Raw genomic sequence first — 15,888 nt, 5'->3', positions numbered from 1 at the left:
GGAAAAGTTCCTTAACCTCTCTGGTCCTCAGCTTCCTTTTCCATATGACAGGAGTGCATTTTTCCCTTCACCACGGTACAAAAAGGATTAAAAAGTACACGCAGAGTCCTCCCACAGTACCCAACATCTAGTTAGCCCTCAGAACACAAATTACATTTCATTCCGATTAGATGCGTGCACATACGGGTATGGGCACTTCACAGTGACTTCTGCAGGTGCAACAAAGATGGTATTTGATCATTAAAAGACAGTGTGTATGGATGCTGGAAGAAGCCCACGTCACAAGAAGTACAAAGCTGTTACAGCAGAGCATCTCTAGGCAGCCCCACAAAACCCACCTACCCCAGAGCAGAGCAGAGCAGAGCAGGCCACCTCCCTGCAGTCGGCCGTGACGCGTCCAGTGAGCAGCCACGCAGCCCAGCACAGCTTCCAAGCCCTCTACCAGGGGCGCCCAGCAGCAGCAAGCCATCAGCAGCTGACAGTCTCATTGTCAGCTGTGACCGGACTGCAAAGCCCTGCGGCACCAGGACCCTGTTTTCCATGCTTTGTGACATCCCACAGAGCCTTGCAAGGCGCTGAGCATACACCAGAGGCTCCAAAGACACAGGGAAAGGAGGGCAAAATGCCCCAATGAAGGCTTAACGGGCTCTACCTTTGCCCAGCACACTGTGGCCAAGGAGCCAAGGACGTCTCTACACCAGTGGTTCTGAACAGGCCGTGGAGAGTGGGCCAGGCACCAGGAGAGAGCCCCTAAAATCCACAGAGCAGGCTCGTCCTCAGAGCTGCTGAAGGAGCATCTCCAGACGCCAAGGCCCCAGGAGATCCGATTCTATGTCTGCGGTTAAAACCCACTTCTTGAGACTAAAGCAGCTGCTCTCAGATTTGCCTGTGCACAGAATGATGTGGGGGGGCTGGCGCCAGTGCAGCTCACTGGGCCTCACCCCCAGAGTTTCTGCTTCAGCAGGCCTGGGGCGGGGCCCGTGAGGTTGCATTTCTAGTAAGTTCTCAGGTGCTGCTGAGGCGACTGGTCCAGGAACCACCCTCTGAGAACCACTGGCCAAAAGCAAGAGAACAGTTTCCCGCGTGAAGTGAAGGGATGAGAGGAGTCATCCTACAACCGCAGCCACGCGGGGCAATCCTGGGGCCGACAAATGAGGGTCCTTATCCTCGCATCCATTTGGAAAATGGGTCCCCCTAACCTTGACTGGTGCTTCTGAACCAAAACTTGAGATGAATCCAAGTAAGGGGCATCTATCATCGGCTCGGATGGTGGACTGTGTATTTTGCCACAATTATGTGTCCCATCCCCTGCCCCGGCCATGCATCTCAGTAGGTCAGTGATTCTCTACTGGGGATGATTCTGTCCCCCGGGGAAGAGTCTGGGTTGTCACAACTGGAGAGCAGTGCTTCTGGCCTCCCCTGGGTAGAGAGGCCAGGGATGCTGCTAAATGTCCTAAAATGTGCAGAACAGCCCCACCACGCGGACTTCTCTGGCCCCATATGTCTACAGCACCCAAGCTGAGAAACCCTAGTCTTGGTGAAGCATACACCCAGTTGTACCCAAAGGCCACGGACTTTGGGTTTGACACTATGACTTGCTTTGGCCCATGGAATGGGAGCAGACGTGAGCCCCGTTCTGGCAGAAGCATGAGATGCATCTGTGTGGTTTGGTCCTGTCCCCATGGAGCTCCAACCTCTGCCTCAGCAGCCAGGCCCTGAGAATGGCACCTCCCTGTGCTGGGCTCCTGGCAGTGGGAGACTCACAGAGCCAGGCCCAGCCCTGCCACAGCGGGCTGGCCCGTAGCCCTCACGGAAGGCGAACAAAATTGCACTCTGCCTCGCACTGTGGGTGAATGCCGGGGGACAGCCAGCCGGGGAGATGTGGGTGCCTGATGGAGAACAGCAAGAGGGAATATTTAAGAGCAGCCTGTTTTAAAGGCCCTACCATGGGGTGTGGATGGCGTGGTCTCTCAGGGTTCCCCTGTCAGGGCAGGAACCCTCCTGCACTAAGGAACTGATGGACACAGATGTCCAGCCGGCGGCACAGGAGAGGGGCAAATGTTAGGAGGCTTCAGGGTTTCCGCTGTTTTCAGCCAGAAGCTCTATGATTAGGCTCGGGGGAAGGCTTGGTGCCGCCTGGTTAGCTGCCTTTGGTGCTTTGGTCAGCCCAAGTCCAAGTCCCCTTTTGCCTCCCCAAATCTTCCTCCACTCCTTGGTCCCAGTCTCGACTTTGTTCATTATTGCCTTTTTTTTTTTCTTTTTGCATTAACTGTGATTTTAAAAAACACAGCATTAAAGTGTCATTTTTGTCTTAACTATTGAGGTTTTGGGCGCCCCCTTAAATTCTGTACCCAAGGCAAATGCCTCCCTCCTGTCACCCTAATCCTGGCTCCCTCCTAAGATCTCAGAAGGGCTGGGTGGCCAGCTTCACACCTCTAACATCCCCAAAAGGCTCCCTCCTCATGTGCGGGCTCCTGCTCCTGGAGCCATCTGGGCAGCCCGCCCCAAGAAAGAAGGAAATGTAGCGACTTGGTGGCGTCTCTGCCTACCCAGACTACCCAGACAGCTGGGAAGGGAAACCGGCTGCCCTGGGGAACCAGCGAGGCGAGGCTATGGTCTCAGGCGATGGGGCTATTCTTCACGTAATTCATTTGACCCGCAGAAAATTTACCAGAAATGGGTTGCGCGAGCAAGAGGGCAGGAGAGAAGGAATGAGGGATATGAGAGCCGCACTTGGTAGGAGAATCCACACCCCTTCTCCAAGTAGAGAAGGGACTGGATGAAACTGGGCCAGGGGCAGGGTCATCTAGTTGGCTCAGTCAGTAGAGTTGAGATTGTTGATCTCAACGTCATGAGTTCAAACCCCAGGCTAAGCATAGACAAAAAGGAGAGAGAGAGAGAGAAACAGCACAGCATGGGAAGGGGCCGCTGTGTGCAGGACCAAGCAGGCACAGTGTCCAGCCCTGCAGCGCCACCTGCTGGCCCCATTTTCTCCTCTCACTTACAGCCAACACCACAAACGCAAGAAATGTCATTCTGCCCTTCTCAACAAGCCTACAGTAAAAACATTAGCTCCCTTTAGACTCTGGGAAGCTATAAACATTTTCAATTTTCTCTCTTTCTAGTGAAACTTGTATATCAGAGCTTTCTGGGGGAACAAGTGGAAATGGGTTCAGGAAAGCACAGCTATTTTTCTACCCACTTTACTGCTCAACAACCTTCCAGGGCTCTGCATTACTAAAAGAACCAAATTCATGGTCCTTAAGCACCTGGTGGTCCTCCGTGATCTGACTCCAGACCCCGTGGGGATTCTCCTGCAACCCTGGACACCCTGATACTTCCTGAGCAAGTCTCCAGCTTTCTCACCTCAGAGCCCCCAGCACCCACTGTGTTTTCTCAGTCCTTGATGCCTCCTTCCAAGTTTCCTCTCCAATTCCCCTTAAATGGTCAGATGGATGATAAACAAGATGCGCTATAGACACACTGTACAACATTCAGCCTTAAAAAGGAAAGAGATGCTGACACCTGCCGCAATATGGATGAACCCTTACACTCAGTGAAACAAGCCAGTCACAAAAGACACACGCTGTATGATTCCCCTGCCAGGAAGTGCTTGCAGCAGTCACATTCATGGAAACAGAAAGCAGATTGGTGGCTTCCACGGGCTGGGGGAGGAGGCTTCGAGGAGCTAGCGATGAATGGGTACAGAGCTGCAGTTCTGCAAGACGGAGTTCTGTGGGTGGGCGGTGCTCACCGGTGCACAATGGTATGGCCATGGCTGATGCCTCCAAACTGAGCACTTAAATATGGTTAAGACAGGAAATCTCATGTTAGCTATAGCTCGCCATAATTTAAAGATTAAAACTAAAAAGCCTCCTTGTTTCCTGCAAATTTGGAATTTGATCCAGAGCAAGATGAATTTTGAGAAATCCAGGACCCTTTCTCCTAGTCCTGAGGCTGAATTTCACCCCAAAGGAGAAGATCCACATTGAATCTTTAGGAGTTTATCACCAAACCTGGCTGCAGCCAAGCCTCGCAGGTGGGGCCTCACTGAGGGTGGGCCTGGTACTTTCTGTGCATTGTTTCCCCTGATGCTTTAAACCATCTGTGAAGGGCACCTGCGTGGCTCAGTTGGTTAAGGGTCTGCCTTCGACTCAGGTCATGATCCCAGAGTCCTGGGATCAAGCCCTGCGTCGGGCTCCCTCGTCAGCGGCTAGTCCACTTCTCCTTCTCCATTGCCCCTCCCCCTGCCTGTTCTTGCACTTTCTCTCTCAAATAAATAATATCTTAAAAACAAAACAACAAAAAAACAGCCATCTGTGAAGTAGCCATTATTAGCCTCCCTGGACATGTGCAGAAACTAGGGCTCAGAGAGATGGGCAACCCGCCTGCGGTCTCCAGGGAGGTCACAGGCAGATCCTGGATGCCAGTGCTGCAAGGGCCGGGCTGCTTTATGAACCCGAGGCTTCCCCAAATGACAGTCGCCCTCACTGAGTGCTTTCCTACGTACCAGACACTGCTCTGAGCTTTAACCACTTCATCTCAAATGAAAACAGGGATTTGAGCTCCTTCCCCCAAGAGTCTTCTGCACACAGTGGATGTATGGACTGGAATTCATGCAGTTTCATTCCATGAGAATGAAATACTATAGCTACATATTAAGAGATAATGGGAGAGATTATAAAGATCTGTTATCTCCCTTCCTTTTCTTTTTTTTAGATTTTATTTATTTATTTGACAGACAGTGATCACAAGCAGGCAGAGAGGCAGGCAGAGAGAGAGGAGGAAGCAGGCTCCCTGCTGAGCAGAGAGCCTGATGTGGGGCTCGATCCCAGGACCCTGAGACCATGACCTGAGTTGAAAGCAGAGGCTTTAACCCACTGAGCTACCCAGGTACCCCTCCCTTCTTTTTAGCAAAATTTTTATTTTCTTTGGGGCAAGAAGATATTCATCCCAGGGAGGAAAGAATTCTCAGACTCTCCTACAACTGGATGTGGGCATATGACTAAATTCTGGTCAAATTAAATGGAATGCTAGTGTGTGACTTCTGGTAGAGAAAAAGCTGGCTTATCTGAATAGAGTAGTCCCCATTCAGCCCTTTTTCCTTCCTGGTGCTTGGAGATGGTTGTGATGGCTAGAGCACCAACTGCCAACTAGAGCCATGAGGTAACCCTGAGAATAGAAGCCACGGGCTTGGTAGATGGAGCACAAGATGGAAGGACTTCGGATCTTGATGAGCATGGAATGGCCACCTCAGTGAGGCTGGGCTTTAGGTCCTTCTCTGTAACATGAGGGCATTTGACTAGATGAGTTCTGCAATATCTATGTCCTAGTTTGGGACAGAATGGATTGACTTTTCTCCTCTCTTAGTTGAAGGGTTTTGTACCCACTTACTCAGAGTAGAGTAAGTTGTGGTTTCTCACAGGTTTTGATAAAACGGTCATTCTCTAGGGCTGATCCCCAAATCACTTGTCAGTTGGCCCTAATACCGGAACTTCATGCAGCCTATGACTCATTCCTTCCAAAATGCACAGGTACAACAAGCAAAGGGGGAAACTGCTGGTAGAACCATATCCTTTTAGCATAAAAGAACTTTTCCCGTAACTTCCTGTGCTTGTAAACTGCCAATTTCCCTATGAAGCCTGGGTCTGGGTTCCGTCAGGAGGGAACTCTCAGCTCAGGAAGAACTCCCAGGAAGCCCAACTTGGAGCTGGGGACCTGGGGGAGGGTAGTTACTCTTGCAGAGGGTCCTCTGCTGTGGCCCTCCATGGTGGTACCAAGCAAGCAACTCGCTCCCTCCCTCAGTGCAGGTGAAACAGGCTTCATGGTCTGCATCGCCAGCTCTCTCTTCACAGGAGGGCACTTCAGGGAAAGGAGGAAAGAACAAGGGAAGGCAGGCCTTCGGTGAAACGCTGTGCCTTGAGGAAGGCCACAGAGCTGAGGATGGGGTGCCGTCCACAATGCAGAGCCCCACGAGTGGTCCCTGGGTGCCTCAGGCCTCAGAGCTCACACCTTGGACAAGTTGAGGCCGGTTTCGTGCCTCTCGGTACGGTTTGTAAACAAAATCACAGGCGTGAAGCACCTCCCGTAGCCGCACATAGTGTGGGGTGCTTCTGCCGTGCAGGACACCAGATCCTCACACTGAGCTTAGTAAATAGGATTTTGACCCCCGACAGAGCCCAGAAAGGTCACTCGGGGAGAATGTGGCCAAACTGGGGTTTCGCCGGCTCTCCGGAGTCCATCTACCCGAGAGCAAGAACAAACGCACTGCCCTGCAGTGTGCCCTTCTCTGTGTTGTTGATTCCTTTTCCTTCTGCTTGTCCCGGCCCGTGACCTTCACCCAGTCACACACACAGCCACCACAGATGCATGGGATGTGGGCTCACGCCAAACAAATGGCCAAGGGATAAACAGGGGACAAACAGAATCCCACAAGAGTCAAGCTCACCCTGACGCCTGCAGCCTAAAGCCCATGTGACAGGAAACAGCTGGGCAGGTGTGGCTGGGAGCTCGCTCATCCTCTGTCTCTGAGCTTTCAGTGGTTTCGAAGCCCGGCTTCCCACCGCTTCTTCCGCCCGCTCAGGGCTATACTCACCTTTGTTTCAGCCACGACCGACCCCGACCCAGACCCTGCGACCCAAGAGCCTCCGACCGCACGCCGCCTCGCAGGGTAGATTACCTTTCTCCTCAGACTCTAGGATTTCCTGCAAAACCAGGAATGAAGTGGACTGCTTGGGGGGCTCATTTAGCTCCTGTTTCTCTTGAAGCATCTTGTAAACTTCAGATTCTTTGTCGATGACGAGTCCGCTTGGAAGCTGAGAATGGTCTAAGCTGTAAAGAATGTTTGGAAATTCATTAGGAGACGTCAGAAGTTAGGAGGCAAAAAAAAAAAAAAAAAAAAAAAAAAAAAAATTCACCAGGAACCCCCTTCAAAGTGAAGACACCCCTGAATCAGGGGGTGGCTAGGAACGACCCTGCTGGTCGGAGCCTACTCTGAAGTCAGCCATGAGCCTCCAGCCGGGGTTACGAGGCGCCGTTGTCGGGGCTGGCTGCTACTTCAATGCAGGAAGAGGCTATTTCCCAAACAGTTTCAGTAATGTGATTACTTTTTGGCCTAATCCCATGGAATGGGAATGCTGTGCTTCTTCCTTAATTACATAAACAATATTATGTCAAAAGACAATTTAGAAGAGGAGAGATGTGGACCACAACCTGACCACTAAAGGCTTGGCTGGGTCCCCTCGGGACGGGCCGCACGCACACTTCTCATGGGGCGGAAAGCAGCGTTCTTCCTTCCTGATGCTATCGACGTCTTTCCAAGTGGTATCAGCGAGGGTCTGTCTCCAGAACCTCTCGCAGCCCCCAGGGCCAAATGCCCTGGGCTTCTCAATGACCAGTCGGATGGCCAGCTCTGCCTTGCCCAGATCACAGCGCTGGGGGTGAGGGGGAAAGCCCCAAGCACCGTGGAGACGGTAACGCACCATCGGAGGCAAAGGGGATGTTGAGACCTGAGCTCAGTCCCCAAGGATGGGAAAAGACAGGACAGGCTGAGCTGCGGCCGTGTTCCACCAGGGCCGCTTTTCCAGGAGCCTCTGCTGCCTGGTCTGGGAAGGGGTAAAATGGAAGGAGACTCCAGTCAGTTCTGTTTGCAAGGTCTGTCCTGCACCCCCTTTTCAGCACCACCCCTCCCCCGACCATGTGTCCAGGCCGCCACGGCTGACCCACACAACGGGCCACCTTTGTCGTTTGTCCCTGTGCTGCCATTTGCAAGCCCAGGACAGTCTCATTTCCAAACAGAGGCCACAGTGACCTACTAAATACAAGAATCACACAGTGTTGTGACATGACTCCAAGTGTTCTCATAGGACTTCAGCCAAATATTTACAGTTTTAATAACAAAATACTAGTTTAATCAAGTTCATCTCCTTTGGAGTAAATATTCATGACAAAACATAGAAAGGCCCTGAAGAACGCAGCTCTGTCTCCCTTTCCAAACACATGGCCGGTCAGCCTCTGCTCACGAGGCTCTTGTCACACCGGCCTCCGTGCTGCTTCCAGAATGCAGCAGCCTCAGAACCTCTGCACTTTCTGTTCCCAGTGCCTGGAAGGATCTCTCTCCAGATTGCCCCACGGGGGCTGCACTCCCATCACCCCTTCCTCTCCATTTTTGCTCAGATGTCCCTCCTCAGAGAGGCCCCACAGGCCCTATTGGGTCTCACCCTCATCCCATGGACTCTATGTCCATCTGTCTGTTTCCTCACTGTCCGTCTCCCCCTAAACAATGAGCCCCTGGAGGACAAAGTCTTGGTCTGTCTTATTCACCAGCACATTCCCAGAGCCTGGTACAGGGTCTGGGCTCAGCAGGAATGACGGGGGTGAAAGGAAATTGCCAAAGAGATCAATTTGTGACATGCTCTCCCTGCTCCTATGGGGTCATAGGGGACCCTAGAAGGCAGCAGGACCTCCCAGGGGTGTGCCAGGGAAACGGCAGCTCAGCCTCCCAGGCCCAGAGCCCCCCAGGTTCTCAGTCTCTGGTGCTTTTCAGCTCTGACAAATCAAGCTGCTGTAAACGTTTATGAACAGGTGTTTGTGCAACCATGAATTTTTATCTCTTTGGGATAAATGCCCAGGTACTTACTTACATGTTTAAATTTATGAAAACTGCAAAACTGTTCTGCAGTCTGTACCATTTTACATTCCTCCCCACGGTGTGTGAATAATCAAGTTTTTCCATATCCTTTCTAGCACTTGGTGCCGTCACTATTTTTTACTTGCGCCATTCTCATAGAGGTAATATCGTATGGTGGTTTTGATTTGCACTTCCCTCGTGGGTGAAGATGGCAAACATCTTTTCATGTGCTTCTTTGCCATCAGCATCTCCTCTAGTCCTTCTCTGGAGATCCGGTTTTAGATCCGCCAGCTTCTCAGCCTCCACTGCTTTTCCAGAAGCTGCCACACTGCAGGGCAGAGGGACGGTACACCTGTTTGCAGGGCTGAAGCCACTACTCCAAGTGCCAGTGAAGTGTGCCAGGGACATTTCCTCACTCACCGCCCACCCACCCACCCACCCACATGTCATTTGTTCCTATTCCCTTTTAAAAAGAAAAAAGGTATAGCGGGGTAATAGCAATCATAGTGGGGGATTCTCCCCGGGTTATCTCTCCCTCTCCTACTCCTCCTCTCTCATTTCCGGTCAGCCTCCTGGGGCACTTGGGGTACTGACTCCCCCACTGGAAGCAGAGTCAGCCGTGTGTATGAAAGCTCCAAGAGTGAAAACGCTTTGCTGCTGCCAGGGAAGGTCAAGATGGATGCGGAGAGACTTCTCCACAGGTCACTCGTGCTGGCTGCCTGGGGGCAGGGGAAGCCCTGTCCATGGCTGCTGGCTGGTCCCTGTCTTTGTCTCCTTCCCCGCACTGCCCCCCACAGGGGCCTGGGGGAGCCTCCCATCCCCCAGACAGATGGGGCCCCTTGAGGAGTGGTCTTCCTCAAGGGCTATTTCTTCCCCTTGGCTCACCTGTTCAGCCCTGCTGAGTTGTATACCTGACTCTCTGTGAGTCTTGAGTTCTGAGCTTGCCCTATGTAAATACATTACATTATTTCTGATAAATCTTTTTTCTTATTACACTCAGAACTATTTTAAAATCAAGATCAGACCATGGAATGTTCTTGGTAGAATTCTTCCCCTTCTTTGGTATATGTTGTTATGTCTGGCGGCCACCAAGGGAACGCTAAAAATGACAAAGCTCAAACCACAAGGTCATCACATACTCTTCCACATACTCTTGTAAAGTATTTCTGTGATTAAAAAAAAAAAAAAAGGAAAACAATTTACTATTCGTTGGGTCCATGGTCAAAGGAACAAGACTGATATAAAGCGAAGGTCAAGCAAAGCTTTATTTCGTGCCAAGCATCAAGAATCAAACCAACCGGCCAGGGCCGCCTCTTGCAAAGAGGCAACCACTCCCAGCCTCACAGACTAACTTTTATAGAGCAAAGGCCATGTGGTTGAGCCTGGCCACACACAGGTGGCCAATCAAATTATAATTCACCCTATAGCAGTTATTTGAACTAGCCTATCACTCTGGTCAGAATTGGCGCCCAAAAGGCAGGGCCCACGTACTTGGGTGGTTAGGGAGGTGCTTTCCTGACTGGATGTCTCCACCTGGCTTGACTGATCCTTGTATTCTGGTCTCTGTTACCTCCCCCTGACCTGACACGTCCTGGTATATGGGCTCTGTTATCAGGGGCTGGTCAGTCATATTTTTCTGGTTTCCCAGACTTGTTCTAAGTAAGTTCCTCTGGGGGGGGCAGGGTCAATCTAAGTTTACTGCATAAACAACAAAATGGCTCGCTCTGGCTAAGCAGGCCCTTACACTATTTATTCTCAAATAATGATTACATTGTTCTCCCACTTGACAACTTGTAAAACCCATTCAATATTCATTCCTTATTTCAAGGATTGATACATCTAATTCAAAAACAGTATCATCAGCAAAGAATAAAAAAGATAAACCAAAAACTCTTAACTATAGAAAGAACAAACTGATGGTTACCAGAGGGAGGTGGGGCAGGGGGGTACCAGGGTGGCGGGGGTTGTGAGAGGATGGGGGAAACAGGTGATGGAAATGAAGAAGACACTTAACTATCCTGGAATTAAAAAAAAAAAAAAATCAATACCTTATTAAAAAAAAAAACAACAAAAATAATATCCTGAATATGTTAAAAAAGTACTTCTAGGACAAAAATAGTGCATAAGAAATGGAGGGGGGAAAAAAAGAAGCAAAAAAAAAAGCATTCTCATTTTTCATTTATAGTAACTACGGAATAAAGAATTCTATAGTGATAAGATTTCAAAAATACAATGGACATGACTGAGTCACCAGGGAAAAAAGTAGGGAGGGGGTGCTGAAAGTTACCACATTCTTCTGAACCCAGTCTTTACCATTTAGTAACAAAATACAAGTTTTTAATCAAATTCAACTCCTTAAAAAAAAAAAAAAAAAAACAATTCCTTTGGGCTATCTAGACTTTATATTCTTTGTTTCCTAGTTCTTAATTGTCTCAGAGTCACACTTGGTGCTGAAATGTTTCCTGTTTTGTTAACATGTTACTTAAATGTTCCATATTTTCTCCCTCTCTTATAGGCCCAGGCCCCAGGGCCTGCCGCCCCCACCCACCACCCACCTCCCCACCCGCCTGGTGAGAGCCAGGTGTTCAAGGATGTCAGTGGGTCCTTGGAATGAGAAGAAATTTCCAGTCAGCTTGTCTCACAGAGCAAGATTCCAGAGGCTGAGCCTGCTGGCCCTGTGATCCCCCCAGGACTGTTCCAGCCAAAAGAGCAGCTGAGGTGAAGGTCAGGTCAAAAAGGACAGAGAACAGCAGACTCCTGACTCTGGGCCAAGAATCAACACAGCAGCCCTGGAATGAAAGTCTATTCCACCGAAATAAGGAGGTGGCTAGAGCGGGGACATAAGGGGGTCTTCAATTTTTTTTTTTTTTTTAAACTTGAGCCAGCACCTGTGTGGCAACCTGAGAATCTGTATACAGAGCCCAACAAAAACAAGGAGGCCGCAAGAAAAAGTCCCCACTGCTGATACAACCTTAATGGCATGTCTTCCCACATAGTGTGTCAACTTTGGTTCCTTCCTAAAACTGCCTGTTTTGGGACAAAGTCTGGGACCAAAAAAGGCAGTACTTGAATTATAAGAAGCATCCAGGCAGGCGGAAGATATTCTCTTCACAAAAATCTTTCTCCCAGGGGCGCCTGGGGGGCTCAGTCAGTTAGGTGCCTGCCTTCAGCTCAGGTCATGATTCCAAGTTCCTGAGATCGAGCCCCGTGATGGGCTCCCTGCTCATCAGGGAGTCTGTTCATCCTGCTCCCTCTGCCCCTCCACCAGCTCATGCTTGTGCAGGCTCTCTCCCTCTGTCAAATAAATAAAATCTTAAAAAAACAAAAACAAAAACAAAAACTCAGGGCACCTGCATGGCTCAGTCACTTAAGCAACTGCCTTCGGCTTAGGTCATGATCCCAGGGTCCTGGGATAGAGCCAGCATTGGGCTCCCTGCTCAGTGGGGAGTCTGCTTCTCCCTCTCCCTCTGCCCTTCACCCTGCTTGCGCATGCTCTCTAGCAAATAAATAAAATCTTTTTTAAAAATTTTTAAAAATTAAAAATTAGGGGGGGAATAAAAAAGAAGATGAAGTAGCCATATTTCTTCCTATTCCACCCACTAAGTGTAACTAAAATCCCTGGACATCACATATACAAGGACCATGAGACTGGGGAGGAAGCAGGAGGCACACCAGAGAGGGGAACTGGGGCTCGAGGAAGAACGCTGTGGTGAGTTCCCTGAGTTTTCTTCTGGCCTCACAGATCCCAGACGAGTTGCTGAGGCGGCAACGACCCAGAAGGGCAGGGAGTACAGACAAAAGCCCCGAGGATCTGCTCCCTCTCCCACCAAAGCACCGAGCAAGGGGAGCCAGCCTGACACAGCACTTGGAAGCAAGAACGTTTTTCCTGCCTGCAAATGCCAGAAGAAAAGACTTCCCGGTGGGAAGTCCAGCCTTCTGCCCTCACCAGGCTGTGACGAGGCACCAAGAGGACACTGCGGGGTAGCATCACAGAAGGCCCAGTTGGAAGCCCAAGTCTCAGCTTGGGACAAAAAAAGCCTGGTGGGAAGTGAGGTCCCTGACCACCACTCAGCCATAACAAGGCCATCACTCTCCTCCAGTGGTGGCAGTGGAAGCCATGTGGGTAGGCAGACCTCTCACCCCTGTCCAGCAGTCAGGAGCAGCCGCAGGTGTCTCAGAGCCAGAGCAGGGAAACCGGACTCTACTCCTACCTTTGGGAAGACTACTCTTCAAGGGGGCCCATCTCCTGCCTAGGGGATGGGAGGCGCCCCGAGGCCCCTGTGGGGGGCAGGGCGGGGAAGGAGACAAAGGCAGGGACCAGCCAGCAGCCATGGACAGGGCTGGTGGCCGGCTTCCCCTGCCCCCAGGCAGCCAGCACGAGTGACCTGTGGAGAAGTCTCTCCGCATCCATCTTGACCTTCCCTGGCAGCAGCAAAGCGTTTTCACTCTTGAAGCTTTCATCGACACAGCTGACTCAGCTTCCAGCGGGGACCCGAGTACTCCAAGTGCCCCAGGAGGCTGACCAGGAATGAGAGAGGAGGAGTAGGAGAGGGAGAGGTAACCCGGGGAGAATCCCCCACTATGATTGCTATTACCCTGCTATACCTGTTTTCTTTTTAAAAGGGAATGGGAACAAATGACACGTGGGTGGGTGGGTGGGTGGGCGGTGAGTGAGGAAATGTCCCTGGCACACTTCACTGGCACTTGGAGTAGTGGCTTCAGCCCTGCAGACAGAGCACTCACACTTGCCGGGAGCCACCGCCTGCGCCCTTAGACCCGGAAGGCGGCCCAGCGGGCTGGGTGGCCCAGAGCTCTGTTACCCACAGAGGACGCCGCGCTTGTGCACAAACCCATCCCTCTGCGCGGGGACAGTGCGCCAGCATCTGACGTTTGTGCTGTGGTCCCATCAGGTGTACCGTCCCTCAGCCCTGCAGTGTGGCAGCTTCTGGAAAAGCAGTGGAGGCTGAGAAGCTGGCGGATCTGAAACCGGATCTCCAGAGAAGGACTAGAGGAGATGCTGATGGCAAAGAAGCACATGAAAAGATGTTTGCCATCTTCACCCATGAGGGAAGTGCAAATCAAAACCACCATACGATATTACCTCTATGAGAATGGCGCAAGTAAAAAATAGTGACGGCACCAAGTGCTAGAAAGGATATGGAAAAACTTGATTATTCACACACCATGGGGAGGAATGTAAAATGGTACAGTCTGCAGAACAGTTTTGCAGTTTCACAAATTTAAACATGTAACTAAGTACCTGGGCATTTAACCCAAAGAGATAAAAATTTATGGTTGCACAAACACCTGTTCATAAACGTCTATAGCAGCTTGATTTGTAAGAGCTGTAAACAAGAAACAACCCAGATGTGCTTCAATGGGTGAATGGCTAAACAAACTGTACCATCCACACCACCGAATAAAGGCAAATCAGGAAAGAACAACTAGACAGAAGATCAATAAGGAAACACGGGTACTGAACCACATGCAGACCAATTGAACCCAACAGACATACAGAACACTACACCCAACAACAGGAGATACACATTCTTCTCAAGTGCACAGGGGATATTCTCCAAGACACATCATGTTGGGCCACAAAATAATCTTAAATTTAGGAAGACTGCAATCACTAAGTATCTTTTCTGACACTAATAGAATGAAGTTCTCAACAGCAGAAGGAAAACTGGAAAATTAAAAAAAAAAAAATTGGAACTTAAACAATACACTCCTGAACAACCAATGGGACAAAGAAAAAAATCACAAGAGAAATTAGAAAATATTTTGGGACAAATAAAAATAAAATAACAACATACTAAAATTTACAGGATGTGGTAAAAGCTAAGAGGGGACTTCATAGCAGTAAACACCTCATTAAAAAAGAAGCGAAATCTCACAAGTAAGCAAACTTTACATCTCAAGGGACAAGAAAAAGAAGAAGTAAACCCAAAGTTGGCAAAAGGAAGAAAATAATAAAGGTTAGAGCAGAATCAAACAAAACAGAGAAGAGAAAAACAACAGAAAACCATCATCAAAATTATTGAGTGTGCTGTTTTTAAAAAGATCAACAAAACTGACAAACTTTTAGCTAGACTCAGAAAAAGGGAAGATCCAAATAATAAAAAACAGAAATGAAAGAAGACATTACAGTGGATCTGACAGAAAAAAGAAGTGCCAAAAGAGATTATTATGAATATGCACAAACTGGATAACCAAGAAGAAACAGATAAATTCCTAGAAACATCCAACCTACCAAAATGAAATCATGAAAGGAAAAAATCTGAGCAGACCTATAATAAATGACAAGATAGACTCAGTAATCAGGTCCCCCACAACAAAAAACCCAGGACCAGATGGCTTCATTGGAGAATTCCACCAAACAATGAAAGCAGAATTGACACCAGGGCACCTGCATGGTTCAGTTGTTTGGGCGTCTGACTCTTGATTTCCACTCAGTCATGATCTCAAGGTTGTGGAATTGAGCCCCGTGTAGGGTTCCACATGCTGCAGGATACACTGTTGGTGGGAACGTAAAATAGTACAGCATTACAGAAAACGCTAGGAACATTCTTCAAAAGATAAAAAATAAAATTACTATATGATCCAACAATCCCATTTTGGGGTATCTAGCCATAAGAATTAAAATCAGGATCTCGGGGCGCCTGGGTGGCTCAGTGGGTTAAAGCCTCTGCCTTCGGCTCAGGTCATGATCCCAGGGTCCTGGGATCAGGCCCCGCATCGCATCGGGCTCTCTGCTTGGCAGGAAGCCTGCTTCCCTTCCTCTCTCTCTGTCTGCCTCTCTGCCTACTTGTGATCTCTGTCTGTCAAATTAATTTAAAAAAAAAATCTTTTTAAAAAAATCAGGACCTCAAAAATATATCTGCACACTCATGTTCACTGTAGTATTAGTCACAATCGCTGAGGGGTGGGAGCGGTCTGAACATCTGCTGACAGATGAATGGATAAAGCGAATGTGGTACTAGAAGATGGAGGATTGATGAGCCTTAAAAAAAAAATCTTATCACATGCTGCAACATGGATGAACCTTGATGACATTATGCTAAGTGGAATAAACCAGTCACAATATGGCCAGTACCACATGATTCTACTTATGTGAGGTTCCTCAAGCAGTCACTCTGAGAAACCGAGTGCGAGGGGCACCTGGGTGGCTCGTTCAGTTAAGCATCAGACCCTTGGTTTCAGCTCAGGTCATGATCTCAGGGTTGTAGGATCGAGCCCATGTCTGGCTCCTCCCTGGG

At 49.5% G+C, this 15,888-nt stretch overlaps 1 protein-coding gene across 1 annotated transcript in view; it reads right to left on the bottom strand.

The window, feature by feature from the left end:
* PDLIM1 (PDZ and LIM domain 1) overlaps positions 1-15,888 on the bottom strand; it is a 45,807-nt gene that overhangs the window by 1,137 nt on the left and 28,782 nt on the right. Inside the window, exon 5 of the mRNA XM_059169398.1 lies at positions 6,680-6,831. Within this exon, the coding sequence (XP_059025381.1) occupies positions 6,680-6,831 (152 nt within the window). The remainder of the gene's footprint in view (positions 1-6,679; positions 6,832-15,888) is intronic.

The sequence above is a fragment of the Mustela lutreola genome, chromosome 4 (genome assembly GCF_030435805.1).
Source record: "Mustela lutreola isolate mMusLut2 chromosome 4, mMusLut2.pri, whole genome shotgun sequence".
Lineage (NCBI taxonomy): Eukaryota > Metazoa > Chordata > Mammalia > Carnivora > Mustelidae > Mustela > Mustela lutreola.
Note: the sequence above shows the minus strand (reverse complement) of the source record. Positions and strands in the feature narration are given on the sequence as shown.